The sequence below is a fragment of the Sinocyclocheilus grahami genome, unplaced genomic scaffold, assembly GCF_001515645.1.
Source record: "Sinocyclocheilus grahami isolate Dianchi unplaced genomic scaffold, SAMN03320097.WGS_v1.1 scaffold792.1, whole genome shotgun sequence".
Lineage (NCBI taxonomy): Eukaryota > Metazoa > Chordata > Actinopteri > Cypriniformes > Cyprinidae > Sinocyclocheilus > Sinocyclocheilus grahami.
This window is the reverse complement of record NW_015505971.1, coordinates 397,200-413,087: the sequence shown is the minus strand read 5'-3', so window position 1 is coordinate 413,087 and position 15,888 is coordinate 397,200. Positions and strand designations below refer to the sequence as shown.

The following is a 15,888-nucleotide window of genomic DNA, read 5'->3' as shown; positions in this document are numbered from 1 at the left end:
ATTTAAGGGGGTCTGAATACTTTCCGTACCCACTGTATATTACTCAGTAATTGCTGTGTGACAAGCACATGTTGAAATGAAGTGTGAGTGAATGAGAGATGACGTGTTCCTCACCGTCTGTAAGCTCTTCATTCAGGCAGAGCGTCAGCTTTCTTCCTCTCAAGCCGAAGACTTTAGCCGCTTCACACAGCAGATCAGGGAAGAGCAAGGCGTTCTTCCCCGCTGGGTTCATTAAGAGTAGCGTGGCCACGTCTCCAGTCTTACACTCTACAGGACACACACAGGTTTGTTTTTGTGAAAAGTGGGGACTCTCCATAGGCGTAATGGTTTTTATACTGTACAGACCGTATATTCTATTGCCCTACACCAACCCTACCCCTAAACCTACCCCTCACAGGAAACTTTCTGCATTTTTACTTTCTCAAAAAAACTGTGTGATTTATAAGCATTTTAAAAAATGGGGACATGGGTTAATGTCCTCATAAGTCACCTTATCCTTGTAATACCTGTCATACCCATGTCATTATACAAATTTGTGTCCTCATGTGTCACAAAAACGCGCACACACACACTAGGGCTGCATGATTAATTGAATGCGATTGTCATGTGCATTTTGTAAGTAAAGCCGGTTCTGTAATCAGCAGTAAATCATCATCACGTGCTTTCAGATGGAGCAGCGTTTACTACAGAGCCGTAGCTCACTGACAAGTTACGCAAAAACGTCGCAGACGATTTTATTGCGCGATTCTGAAATCGAACTACGGCTCTGTGAAGTAAATGCTGCTCCGTCTGAAAGCATGTGAAAATACCACATTTAATAACATGTTTTTACTCCAAACGCACTTCATAACGTCAGTCGAGTGTTTGAAATAAATGCTTCTGTGAGATGATGTGACTTACACAGAATAAGGCACGCAACATATTTCATAGTATTTAAGCCGTGATAACTATAACTATACTTTATTTTAATGAAAATTATAATAATAAGAACTCAGATAAACTATATATTGCCGTAGTCGTGTGTTTATTAGTCACGTTGAATCGATGAAAGCAGTTGAATCTTCTGTTTATTCAGCTGCAGCGGGTTCTGGGTTTCTTCTGCGAGGCGTATTTGGAGTTTCTCTGGCCTTCGGATGCAGATTTACTGCTGATCACAGAACCGTGCTTCACTGAAAGATACGCATGACAATCACAGCTTCTGTCTAATCACCATCTCGATTCCATTTCGATTTATCGTGCAGCCCTAACGCACGCACGCACGCACACGTCTACTGCAACACCACGCTTCAAAACACACAGCTTTCCACTGTCTCTGGATGTGCATCCTCATTAAGAAAATTATAAATGCTAAAATGTTAGCACTTACAGGCAATCATTATAGAATATCATCTAATTATTATTCATAATTCCCACCCACTTGTTCAGATCATTCCAAGGCTCGATATTAAACTCCCGCTTGAAGAATTAATCAAGGTCGTGATGAAATCATTCTTCAGGACATGTGATAAGTGTTTCATAACAGATTTAAAATAAAATAGATAGAAATGTAACGCACTCCATGGTCACCTGCCTTCTAAAGGGAGCATCTTAATTTAAAATAAAATCTTATTTGTGATTTCAGCATCCCTGAGACACTGTTATAGTTTTTATTAATATATTGTATGCTTTTATTGTTATATTTTGTTTTCATGTACATTTTTGTTGCATTTTTATAAATAATCGCAAACTAAATCCAGCTGTGAAAATACCCCCACAAGATAATTTAAAGCTATTATTTTGTTAAATGCTTAGGCTACAATGGCCTAACATAAAGTATGGAACATATAAGAAGATAATTAGAGAAACATCTCAGTATTTTTTGTTCATGCAATGAAAGTCACTAGTGACTAAAACAGCTTAGTTACCAACAGTAGGCTATTCAAAATACCCTCTTTTATGTTGTGCAAAAGAAAGCAAGTCATTCAAGTTTGAAACAACATGAGGGTGAGTAAATGATGACAGAGTTTATTTATTTATTTTTGGTGAACTATACCTTTAGTGTTTTTTATTTTTATTTATTTTTTATAAATTAAATGATACTCTAAAGAAGAAACTAAAACTGCCAGCAGGTGGCGATAAATGTCTATGAGTCGATTCGTTCAAACGGCTGATTCATTCAGGAATTCAGTAAACGACTCTTTGAATCATTGATTCACACGATTCGTTCAAACGGTTGATTCATTCAGGAATTCAGTAAACAGCTCTCTCTTTGAATCATTTATACACACGATTCGTTCAAACGGCTGATTCATTCAGGAATTCAGTAAACGGTTCTCTCTTTGAATCATTGATTCACACGATTCGTTCAAATGGCTGATTCATTCAGGAATTCAGTAAACGGTTCTCTCTTTGAATCATTGATTCACACGATTCGTTCAAATGGCTGATTCATTCAGGAATTCAGTAAACGGTTCTCTCTTTGAATCATTGATTCACACGATTCGTTCAAATGGCTGATTCATTCAGGAATTCAGTAAACGGTTCTCTCTTTGAATCATTGATTCACACGATTCGTTCAAATGGCTGATTCATTCAGGAATTCAGTAAACGGTTCTCTCTTTGAATCATTGATTCACACGATTCGTTCAAATGGCTGATTCATTCAGGAATTCAGTAAACGGTTCTCTCTTTGAATCATTGATTCACACGATTCGTTCAAATGGCTGATTCATTCAGGAATTCAGTAAACGGTTCTCTCTTTGAATCATTGATTCACACGATTCGTTCAAATGGCTGATTCATTCAGGAATTCAGTAAACGGTTCTCTCTTTGAATCATTGATTCACACGATTCGTTCAAATGGCTGATTCATTCAGGAATTCAGTAAACGGTTCTCTCTTTGAATCATTGATTCACACGATTCGTTCAAATGGCTGATTCATTCAGGAATTCAGTAAACGGTTCTCTCTTTGAATCATTGATTCACACGATTCGTTCAAATGGCTGATTCATTCAGGAATTCAGTAAACGGTTCTCTCTTTGAATCATTGGTTCACACGATTCGTTCAAAACTCAGATTCATTCAGAAACTAAACACCGCTGTGTTGCTCACAGATGCACAACAATTCTGCTGTGGCTTTATAGGTAATATTTTAGCTGGCAAAATTGAACAAAAACACAATATTGTGTTTAAAAACATAGCACAATTAATTTATTATTTGCTGAACTGTTGTATAAAATCACATTTGCACTAGTGTTCTTCGTGACAAAAACAGCACTCGTGTGATATTGCTCTCGTTGCTGGTGTGATATCGCTTATCATGTGGTATATATGAGACAAAAACTCATACAGGGTTTTTTTTTGCCCCAATATCTTGAATTTTAGGGCATAACTGCATTTATGGAGTTGTTGTCCTGCATCATATTTGTCAACAGTCAACTAATAAGATGATGTACAGGTCTGGGGTCGGGGCCAGTGTGTTAATTGCGTTAAAATATTTTAATTTTTGATAACTAATTAAGTTAACGTGTTAAACTGACAGCCCTAATTTTTTATATGTATGGAGGTTAGGAATGATATGTACATGTATATGTTTGTGTGTATATATGAGATGTGTGACGAGTGAAACTCACCGGCCGGACTGGCGTTCATGAGCTGCAGGTTCACATACGGACACAGCAGAGAGTCGGAGCTGCTCGCGTCTGCAGGACTCGAACCCGAGGTCACCGTCAGTGTTCTCCCGCTCAGGGACATCAGGTCAGTCTCGGCGTTCAGCGCTGAAAGAGACAAACACGCGTGACTGAAGGCCCCAGCACCTTCATGTTTCCCTTCAAACCCTTTCAGGAACATCTGCTAATATGGAAAGTCCAAATGAGTGTCAGAGGTCCGACTCGATTCAGCTGCACGTCATCTTACATGTGAAGAGTGCTTCAAATGACTCGAATGATGGCCTCGTGACAACACTATCTGCAAGTGCGGGAAAACTCAGAAGAAGAGAACAAACACTAAACACACACACGACTAAACACTGACCAGTTCACGAATCAATGACCTGATTGAAAACACACTCCACTTCTTCGCTAAACTCCAAACAAAGACAGATGGCCAAATAAATAGACCCTGACCTAAATGAAACCATGCCGTTACTCCTAATTAATGACAGAATTCATAAGCTGAATATGAGTGCACTACTACTGCAAATTAGAGTAAGCACATTTTGAAAAGTGAACTGAAAATAAAAGAATAATGTGAGGATGAGCATGTTGTCTAGCAAGAGCATCCTGAGCTGGTCTGTACAAAGAGTCACATGACCAATGACATCCATTTCCTTTTATCTGCATGCAAAGATGTCTAGCAATACAGCACTTTCTTTTAATTCCCAGGTTTAAATGAAACCTATGTCAAATTGTCAATGTCATCTCTGACTTCTGGACCTCACTTTGCATCTGTATGTGCTATATCAGTATATTGGTCATCCGAAACCCCGTATCAGTACCACTAGTGATGCATTCTGGGTGTTTTTGAGCCTGGAGGTGATCTTTCTCACCTGTCTTCCCATTGAATATGGTCACAGGTGCGCCGTCGAGTCCAAAAACACTACAGCAGACGGTCTTGAGCCGCTCCACGTCCAGTGTGTCATCACCCTTGGGGTTCTCCAGCAGAACGACACCCTCTGAGAGAAACATGAATGGAGACGGCTCTGAGAGAACAATGCGTGTTTACAGCGCAGACAGCAGAGTGGAAATACACTCAGTTACACGTGTCCCTCTCATCACAGCGGTACAGCAATGCGAGACAAGTAAAGTTTGAGAACAAACTCTGAAGTTGGCTTGAGAAAGTCTGACCTATTTGAAGTAATTTTATAAGCTTGCACTTTGAAGGTGTTCATTTGAAGAAGTCTGAAGTTTAAATAAACAAAATAGATGGATGGATAGATATTTGCTAGGGTTCTCAGGGTGGTTTCTAGGCTGTTGCTATGCGGTTGCTGGGGTAGTCTGTGTGGTTGCTAGGGTGTTGATAGGTGGTAGCTAGGGGTTTGCTATGTGGTTGCTAGAGTACTTGGGGTGGTTGCTAGGGCAGTTGCTAGGGTACCCGGGGTGGTTTCAAGGGTGTTGCTATGCGGTTGCTAGGGTATTTGGGGTGGTTGCTAGGGTGTTGCTAAGGTACTCTGGGTGGTTGCTAGGGTGTTGCTATGCAGTTGATGGGGTACTCAAGGTGGTTGCTAGGTTGGTTTGGATAGTTGCTAGAGTGTTGCTATGAAGTTGATAGATCAGTCCGATCAGTTAGAAAAGACATAGCAACTAACTTCAGATCAGTCTGAAGATCTGGGCTGAGTTTGGAGTTTGTAGAGTTAAAGCTCTAGGAGGAGTTAGAGTCAGAAATGTTAGTCTCAGAAGAATAATAATAACTGTAAGTTTAAGTTGGATTTCAGTATTGTTGCCATAGCGATGAAGCTCTGATAGACTGATGTTCAGTAATGCATCTGACTCAAGAAAACATATGCATGTTTCATGTTATTTGGTTTGGATAGTTGCTAGAGTGTTGCTATGAAGTTGATAGATCAGTCCGATCAGTTAGAAAAGACATAGCAACTAACTTCAGATCAGTCTGAAGATCTGGGCTGAGTTTGGAGTTTGTAGAGTTAAAGCTCTAGGAGGAGTTGTGATCGAGTCTGAACTCCAGCGGGTGACGTACCTTGCTGTCTGTCCTTGAGCGTGACTCTGAGGTTGACGTAAGCGCAGGCCGCGGTGGTCAGAAGCGCTCTGGAGACGGAGGACCCTCGCACGATAGTTAACTCCAGATCCGAGCCCTTCAGCTGCCACACAAACAATCACAACCCTGACCCAGTGCACAACATATCCTTCTGAGGATGACTGGCTAATGCATTCTAAAGACAGCACAACATGCACGGAGTGCTCTTTTCTTAAAGGGATCGTTCACCCAGAAATGAAAAATCAGCTGTTCGTTTGTCAGAGGCTCTCAGGTAAATCTCAGGATTTCAGGTAATCATGTTGTAAGTGATGTTCAGTTTCTTGCACTGACCTCAATATATCGCCAGGAGCCACAGGTCAATTGTGTGTTGCCTGTATCAGGGTTTCTGCAGGATCTTTAAGCTCAAATGTAAGACTTTAAGAACTTTTTAAGACCTGAACAAATAAAATTAATACCATATGAGCGGGTTAGGGCGACGTATATAGTAACATGACTGTAAAAAGCATGATTTACAGTTCAGATACAAGTTCTCACAAAAACAAAGTTTTATAAAATGATACACTTTACATTTCAGCCTTTAAACAATTTTTAAGAAAATGGATGCATCAAAAGTATTAATTATTATATTAGTTTATACAGTTATATTTACATTTAGTCATTTAGCAGATGCTTTTATCCAAAGCGACTTACAAATGAGGACAATGGAAGCAATCGAAATCAACAAAAGAGCAATGATACACATGTGCTATAACAAGTCTCAGTTAGCTTAACATGGCTCGCATAGCAAGGTTTTTTTTAAATATAATAAATAAAAAGAAAACAAGTAGATAGAAAAAGAACAGAGAAAGCTAGTGGCTCTTATTATTATCAATAAATTATTATATTAATTAAATAATATATAAATACATTTTACTGTTTATATTTTTAAAATGATTAAAATGATGAGCTCTGTGTGTTTACAGGGTAAAAACATGGGTCCATTTTCGCATTGGCCTGAACAAAAACAGCAGCCTTATTGGAAATGCACATTCATTCTCTGCCAGCAGGTGGTGCTTTTGGCACGGCAGAAACATAACTCTTTCCCCGGTAACGGCAGAACATAAAGCAGCGTGCCACAGGACTTTAAATAGACACGAGCGTTGCTGCTGCATGCTTCAATGAAATCATTGCCTTTTGAAGTTAAATCATCACATTCATATCACAATTCTGGTCTTTCCATCCCCAAATTTAAGACCTCTTGAAACATAAGACTTTTTATTTTAAGACTTTTTATGGCCTTAAATTTGATACAACTAAATGTAAGACTTTTTAAGACTTTAAGGACCCTGTATATGTTTTTTTTTTACTCTCAAAGTGACCGTAGCCTTTGAATGGCATATTAAGAATCACCAGTTTCAGCTAAAACGCTTCTTTACTGTTGTACTGAAGAAAACAAGTCACCTACATCTCGGATGGCCTTACTCAGATGGTAAATGAACAGCTGATTTTCATTTCTGTGTGAACGATCCCTTCAACACATTTTTATTCAAAAATACATTCAATGCATTTTAGGGTATAGGGTTTATAATATGAGAGGAAAACAGATGTAATTTGTTAATATGCCCAGATCCACTAAGCCACAAGTGACAAATAAAACTGAATAAAACCCCAAAAGTCTAGCCATGCACTCATGCCATCCTTTTAGGGCTATTAAAAATGACATATCAGTCAATATTGTGTCAGATGATCTGCCTATACATGACATTTTGTGTGTTTCAGTAATTGGTTTAGTATGCTTGTGATGCATGAGTCTACTAGCACACATATTCAGTGGTGTATTTAGTATCATAACTGAGGTATGAGAGCTGGGATGGAACTGAAAATGTTGCTGTTCAGCCACCCTTATTTATTTATTTATTTTTTACATACACTATGTGGTAAGTACTAACTGAGAAACTAACTGCAACACTGAGGAAAAAAAGTTGCAATAGTGTTCATACAGCTGAGCTCAGCTTTCTGTGTCATTATTTAAATTCGTATGTGTTGATTTGAGTCACTGCCATGAACATTTGGAGAATGAATATAGAAATGCAGTCAGAAAACATGCTGGAATATGTGCCTTGACTTGTGGTGATAATTCAAGTGTATAACACCATCAATAGTTCATTAGATCTTATCTTCCTGTGCATGCAGTGAAGCAAATATTCCCGTTTCATACAAATCTTTACTATTCTGTTACTTAGGTCTGCATCAAGTCATGCATGATGCTTTCCCCATGTTAAATCTATAAAGAGTTGTAAAGCATATTCATATTTGCAGGCTGGTATTAGTAGATATCAAATGTTGGTATTAGCAGGAGAACAAAGAGAAGGAAACGGCACAGTCTCAGAGTGACAGAGTGGATCAGTGTCTGTGCATCTCTAAATGAGTTCAGCATCAATCAGTGTGTCACCTGCGTTTTCTCCTGGACGATCACACTGGCATTCTGGGCCACTGGATAGGGCTTGAGAGGAGCTTTAGTCGTGGCCAAGATGAAGTCTGTGTGTGCTTGGATGACTTTATCCAGGTATTCCCCCGCCGGCTGACTGCTGTAATACACAGTGATCTCATCCGACGGGACCAGATGACCCTGAGACCACATGTTTGACACATTAAAGACACATTCGCAGGATTACAGGAAAAAATAAATGAATAAATAAAAAATTGCTCAGATCAGTTCGGATGTAGCACACTGCATTTAAATGTGGCTAATGTTTTAGCACATCTGATCTCTTCTGGAAGCTGGTTCCAACTGCGGGTGGCATAATAACTAAAAGCGGACTCCCCTTGTTTTGTGTGAACCCTTGGTATTTCTAACTGACTCGATCCTAATGATCCGAGTGCTCTGTTAGGTTTATATTCAGTGAGCATATCTGCTATGTATTTAGGTCCTAGGCCATTGAGTGATTTATAAACGAGTAATTGTACTTTGAAATCAATCCTAAATATAACTGGAAGCCAGTGTAAGGAGCTGAGGACTGGTGTAATATGCTCAGGTCTTCTGGTTCTAGTCAGAATTCTGGCAGCAGCGTTCTGGATGAGCTGCAGCTGTCTAATGGTCTTCTTGGGAAGGCCGGTGAGGAGACCATTACAATAGTCCACCCTGCTGGTGATAAAGCCATGAACAAGTTTCTCCAAGTCTTGACTGGAAACAAAACGTCTAATTCTTGCAATGTTTTTGAGATGATAGTATGCTGATTTAGTTACTGCTTTGACATGACTACTGAAACTAAGGTCTGTCTCCAGAATCACACCAAGATTCCTGACTTGATTTTTAGTTGTTAGACCCCTAGAGTCAAGGTATGCATTCACCTTGAGAACTACATATTTGTTTCCAAATGCAATGACTTCAGTTTTTTCCTTGTTTAACTGAAGAAAGTTCTGGCACATCCAACTGTTAATTTCATCAATGCATTGGCAGAGGGAGTCAATGGGGCTGTAGTCATTTGGAGATAAGGCTAGGTAAATCTGGGTATCATCTGCATAGCTGTGATAGGCGATTTGGTTCTTTCTCATTATTTGACTTAGTGGGAGCATATACAGGCTAAACAAGAGTGGTGCAAGAATTGAGCCTTGTGGGACGCTGCATGTCATAGACGTCCACTTATGGCGCTTTTCCACTGCATGGTACGGTTCACTTTTTGGGGGTTTTCCACTGGGTACAGTACCTGGTACTTTTTTTAGTACCACCTCGGTTGGGGTTCCAAGTGAACCGTACCGTTACCAAAACGTGACGTGTAAACTCTGCTGATCACTGATTGGCCGGAGAGAATCGTCACTACCTGCGTCACTGAACGTGCGACACAAACACAAAAGAACCGCTAGATTTAAATTAGCACAGCCGGCGAAGGATCGAATGCAACTGTTTTGAACGAGTGCACCTTTTTTTAACAACCAAAAAGTTTTGTTGTCTGTTGCGGAAGAACAGACGTTCTTCTCGTTGACAGTAGAGGAGCGGATCCAGCGAGAGCTTGATGGGGCGACGCAGAATGAAAAATTTATTTTATGAGTCGTGGTAGTAGAGGCGGCGCAACTATAACCACATGTGAATAATCCTGTCCACTCTAAAGCGGTACTGAACTGTAGTGGATTTTCTGCATTGTCTTTTCATACTCTGCGCTGCTGTTGATTTTCTCCAAGGTGCTTTTTTGCTTTATGTTAAATATTTTTCTGGAAACTGTGACATTTTATTTTCCATGATTCACAGATGAATAGAAAGTTCAAAAGAATAACAGCATTTATTTGAAATAAAAATCTTTTGTAACATTATAAATTTCTTTACAGTAAGATTTCATAATTTCATCATTGAATGCATCCTTGGTGAATAAAAAATTTTTGATTTTGACTGGATAATTAGAATGTGTCTAGATAATTATGGTAACAGGGTTGCAAACTCATAAAACGAAAGTGAAAACGTTCTGAACAATTGTGTTGGATGACTGCTGATTCTCTGGAAGACCAGCACATCCTATGACTGATCATTTATTACACACAAGTCTCTCGGTGGTGAAGAACAGCTCATTTAATCTGCCTTCAATTTAAAGAGTAAAAAACAGATGTGTACTGGAAAATGGCAGCAAGTGCTAATCATTTTCCCAAAGCAGACGCTATGACAAAACAAACGGGCTTGTTGTGGAAAACACAGGCTTGGGCATTTGGTACCTTTGAACAACAAGGAAAAAAACCCCACAATGGCTTGTGCTCTTCCATGAGCCTCGCTCACTCCGGCCCCCGGTCTCCACCTCTCATCTCAGCAAACGCTGAAAAATTAATTCCCTCCCATGGAAAATTCCCTCCGATTTTTTCAGACTTTCAATAAGAGAGGAATTCAGGCCTGGCAGGCGTCCCGTGCCCTTCCCCTTCACATATAGAGCACAGTGGAAAAAAACGTTTGTTTATTAAGAAAAAAAAGAGGCACGAATAAAGCGAGGGGGGCGAGGGAAGGAATCTGTCTTACTTTACTGAATTCCAAACAACTTCAAAGTGCTGCTTGTCTTTAAGTGCACTCTGGGTAATTGAGCTTTATTAAGTTGCTCGACGCATGCAGAACTCAGGGGTGGAAAGATCATCCAAATAGCATCCCTCACGAGCCTGGGAAAAACAAGCAAGCCGGACCCGAGAGAGAGCCGAGACAAAGACACGTCAGAGGCGTGCGATTCACAAAACACACACCAAAAAATAAGACTTCAACCTTCACCCAAATAACAGCTTCAGGACTGAGTGAACAGCTCTCTGGAGTAAAGCGGCCGGCACTGCAGCACAGAGCAGGAGGCCACAAACCAACGCTGCTAGTCCCAACCCAGTCACTCACCACTGCTTCAGCCAAATCACACCATACACACTGTCTGGAGTAATTAGGATTTTTAATATTCATTAAAGAAGTCTCTTTTGATCACCACGGCTGAACTGATTTATTGAAAAACATGCAAAAACACTAATGTTGCGAAATATAATTAGAATGTAAAACAGCCATTTTCTATGTGAATATCTGTCAAAGGGGACCTATTATGCCCCTTTTTACAACATGTAAAATAAGTCTCTGATGTCCCCAGAGTGGGTATAGGCCCTTTCGCACCGCTTTAGTTCCAGAACTAAACGTACAGTACTAAAGTACTGGGACGACTTTGCGCAAACTATTTTCCAGTACCATTTAAAGGGTTGCATTCGCACCGAGAGTGTGTGCTAAGAAGTGACGTAAGCCGGTCGACAGCGTCGTCATTTGTGTGCGGCGTTCAACAACAGAGTTTATCCCACAGATAATTTTTTTATAGCTTGTTAAAATTGCCACTTTTAGGGTATGAGCCAAAACGTGCCGTTTTTGTGTGTGTCCCTTTAAATGCAAATGAGCTGGTGCTCCGGCCCCGTTTTCAGAAGAGGGCGGAGCTTCAAAGCTTATGCTCTGGCATACAAATAAACATTCCACTATTAGTACAAGCCTGTTACCTTTACAGAAAATGTACTCGGTTTAAAAGTCAGTCATCTGATTGTACTGTGCATAACAAATGATCGTTTATGAATTACACAGACGAGGAGCACGGCGCGATAAAAATAACGACATCATAACGCCATCACAAACTTTATCCTAAGTCCCACATGTGATTATGAGCTCGACAAATTCAAGCGGTCGACTTCACATTGATTTCAAATGCAATTTTTAACTACCACATTCCTATTTACGATCATTCTGGTAACGTTAGCACGTGAAGACAGCACCAGTAAAAACAGATGGAGATAATGGTAGCTTTAGCAACATTAGCCTTACAGAGTGTCAAGAAGCTCTTTCAGAAAGGCAATTTGGAAAACAAACGCGTGATACTTACTTTGTCTGGAGCTGACGTTCACGCACAAAGCTTTGGAATTGATCCCTAAACATATAGGGGACTTTACCGATTTTTTCGAAGATATTTCCATTCGAAAATGAAATTTAACCACAGTGTCCTCAGCAGCTCAGATGGAGGGAGTCTATGAAGACTCCTATGTTCATTGGTGCATCCCAAAACACAACACTTGTAATGCCTCTTTAGCGCTGACATTGTATATCTCCATTAGCTAAAGTTGCAACTCTCACTCGTTTGGAGACATTATAGGCTGTTGTTTTCACACACTGCGGCCACACAACTGTGTTCAACCACCTTATAATTTTGCATAATAGGTCCCCTTTAAAATGTAATGCATTTCTGTGATGCGCAGCTGTATTTTCAGCATCATTCCTCCAGTCTTCAGTGTCACATGATCTTCAGAAATCATTCTCATCATACTTTTATTAATCGAGGATGCATTAAATTGATCAAAAGTGACACTAATATAATTTAAAATGTTACAAAAGATTTATATTTCCAATACATGCTACTCTTTTGAACTTTCTATTCAATCTGTGAATCCTGAAAAATAAAACGTATGATGGTTTTCACAAAAATATTGTGCAGAACAACTGTTTTCAACATTGATAATAATCAGAAATGTTTCTCGAGCAGCAGATCAGCATATTATACTGATTTCTGAAGATCATGTGACACTGAAGACTGGAGGAATGATGCTGAAAATACAGCTTTGAAATCACAGGAATAAATTAGTTTAACAGATATTCACACAGAAAACAGCTATTTTAAGTTCTAATAATTTTCACAATTTTTACTTTATTTTTGATCATATAAATCCAGCCTTGGTTAACAGAAGATACTTTTTTCAAAGACACGAACTGATCTGCACAGCAGTATTGTGCTTCATGTTTTCTCACCTTCTTGCGCAGCTTCTGGATGCGGTTGATGACCTCGCGGGCCACACCTTCGTCCTGCATGGTCTGATCGGGGGTGACGTCCAGAAGAACCAGCACCTGTGACAACACAGGGGTCTGTTCAGATCACCAGACTGCAGGAGCGTGGGTTCAGACGGAGCGAGAGCAGAAAGAGCACCTGAGCGTCTGAATGCGCCTCGTACTGGGACGGTGTTCCCGAGGTCTGATCGAAGCTGTACATCAGACGCAGATCGTCCTCGTGCAGCTCGTGACCGTCCACAACGATGGACCCTGCAGAGGGCAAACTGAGATGAGAGCTGCTCACAGACGCCACGGGACAGCGCCGCTTTATTAGCATGAGCAAAGATAACATTTGAGAGATACCATAATGACAAAGCAATAGAAACAATGTGTGGCAATATACTGTATTAAACTAATAAGTCATTCATTTCCATAATTCCAATAACCAAATGTTTTTTATGGTTTACAAAAGCACAGCTTTTCTAGTTTGTGATTTGTGATATTACTATTAAAATGAAAAAAAAAAAAAAACTAAATTTGTAATATAATATAGAATTTTATAATTAAATAATTATTAATTTCCAGATAAAAAGACTTCTGCAGGTTCAGAAATCACACTTTTAAAAAGGCCCCCTACCTCCTCAATGATTATTTCATACAACTGAAAAAGAGACCATTTTACAAAAACATGTCTGATCACAAAAACAATGAAAAAATGTTTAATTTCTGCCAAAATCATTGTTTCTATTGGTACAGTAATGAGAATTTGTGAGCAAACTAATTAAATAAATAACTAATTGAACTAACTAGATAAACATTATATATATATATATATATATTATAATTCATTAATTATTCAATCACAATGGTCCCAAAAAAAGAAAGCTGGTCAGTTTTGCAAGGCTAAGCAAAAAAAATGGCAGCAGAAAGCAGAGTGAGGGATTCTCCGTCTCTGGATCTCAGACAGTGAACACAAACGGTCTCCAGGAACTCCAGATTCACATCTCCTCTCTCTTACAGCACAGCTTCCCAGTCTTATCCAGCGTTCTGCTCATCACAGCATCAGCGTTACGAATAAGAGGCATGAACATGCTTTAGAAAGGGGAGCGATGCTATCAGATCACGGCTGCTGGAGCTCTTCTCTTCCCTCCAAAGCCCAGCAAACACACAGGTAACCGCTCTGAAAAACCACCGCCCGCTTCAGAGACGGAGCGCAGCGTCTGACACCAGCCCGAGCTCTCAGAGTCTTTATGCACCTCAAGTATGACTTGTTAGTGCACTCAGACTGCTTTATTTCCCCCCAAATTCCCAAGCTTTTTCAGTTTAATTATTTTTTCTGGGTTTCTTTATGGTGAAATAAAATTTCAGTAATCAAAAACATTCATTCATATCACTTTAGCAATTCAGCAACAATTTAAACAAATATTACTCTTTCCGCTGGTGGTTAAATTAAACGTTAATAATCAAAAAAAAAAAAAAAAGTTTTTTTTTTATATAAAAATTATATTCTGTCTTGTCTGTTTTAATTTCTCTAGATTTATGATTTAATGCAAGTATATTTTCATAAACACTGGAAATTAAAACGAATGCATAAAAACATCTACAATTTAATTAATCTTTTAATTTTTAATCAAACAAAAACTTAATTCTTTTATTTTTTTGACAAACAAAATGCTGCAGAATCAAGGTTTGCTGTTAAAAATAAAACAAGGAAGAAAGATAGTGATATCCCTTAAAAATATTCGGGCTTGTTTGTAATTCTCATTATTTTCTATGATAATTCTCAATACTCTAGAATCCTCACTAGACACCAAACACTTTCTTTGGCATGTTCACAAGCTGCACATCGAGGAAAACCCTGACAAGCCGAAGTATGACTTCAGAGTGAACTTTTTTGGCCTTTCTGTATCTCGACAGCCCCAGTCCTCATTCACCTTCATCACGGTTTCCAGTAACTCTCCTTGTGTGTTCGGCAGGAGAACGAACTGAGCGGCACGAGGGGAGTAAACGATGACAGAGCGATGGTTTTGTGTGATGCGGTACATGCCTGTCCTCTGGAAGATCTCCAACTCGTCACTCTTCAGCTCTTTGATGGATGCAGTCACAGATTTAAATGCCCCTTTCAGCCGTTTGCCCAGCACCATGTGATCCGGCTCAGCTCGCAGACGAATGCCGTATTTGTCCTTGTCGGTGGACAGAGTGAGCTGGCGGACATTCAGCTCCTGATGGGAAAAAAAGAATCATACGACTCTGTGAATGACACAAGATGTAAATCATGTCAGTGCTAGAAAAATGACATTTAATCATTGAATCAGTGCAGTGACCTGTATGTAACTGGAACTGAATGTATACAAGTGCTAGGTTATTTTAGAAAGGAAAAAGATAAAAGATTGTGAGTAACTTATTGCTGTTGTGTGAATAACATGTAATAACGTAACCAATAAAAAAGTAACCATAGTCTGATTACGAGTATTTTAAAATGTAATATGTGTCCCTGGACCACAAAACCAGTCATAAGGATACATTTTTCGAAATTCAGATTTATACATCATCTGAAAGCTGAATAAATAATCTTTCCATTGATGTATGGTTTGTTAGGATCGGACAATATTTGGCTGAGATACAACTATTTGAAAATCTGGAATCTGAGGGTGCAAAAAAATCTAAATATTGAGAAAATCATCTTTAAAGTTGTTCAAATGAAGTTCTTAGCAATGCATACTACTAATAAAACATTCAGTTTTGATATATTTACGGTAGGAAATGTACTAAATATCTTCATGGAACATGATCTTTACTTAATATCCTAATGATTTTTGGCATAAAAGAAAACTGGATAATTTTGACCCATACAATGTATTGTTGGCTATTGCTACAAATATCCCCCAGCGACTTAACACTGCTTTTGTGCTGCAGGGTCACA

At 39.2% G+C, this 15,888-nt stretch overlaps 1 protein-coding gene across 1 annotated transcript in view; it reads right to left on the bottom strand.

The window, feature by feature from the left end:
* The window catches only part of iars1 (isoleucyl-tRNA synthetase 1), a 79,606-nt gene that overhangs the window by 3,361 nt on the left and 60,357 nt on the right, over positions 1–15,888 (bottom strand). The window contains 8 exon segments of the mRNA XM_016246273.1: positions 115–267; positions 3,613–3,756; positions 4,527–4,652; positions 5,675–5,795; positions 8,124–8,300; positions 12,948–13,043; positions 13,123–13,235; positions 15,013–15,199. Coding sequence (XP_016101759.1) covers positions 115–267; positions 3,613–3,756; positions 4,527–4,652; positions 5,675–5,795; positions 8,124–8,300; positions 12,948–13,043; positions 13,123–13,235; positions 15,013–15,199 — 1,117 coding nt within the window.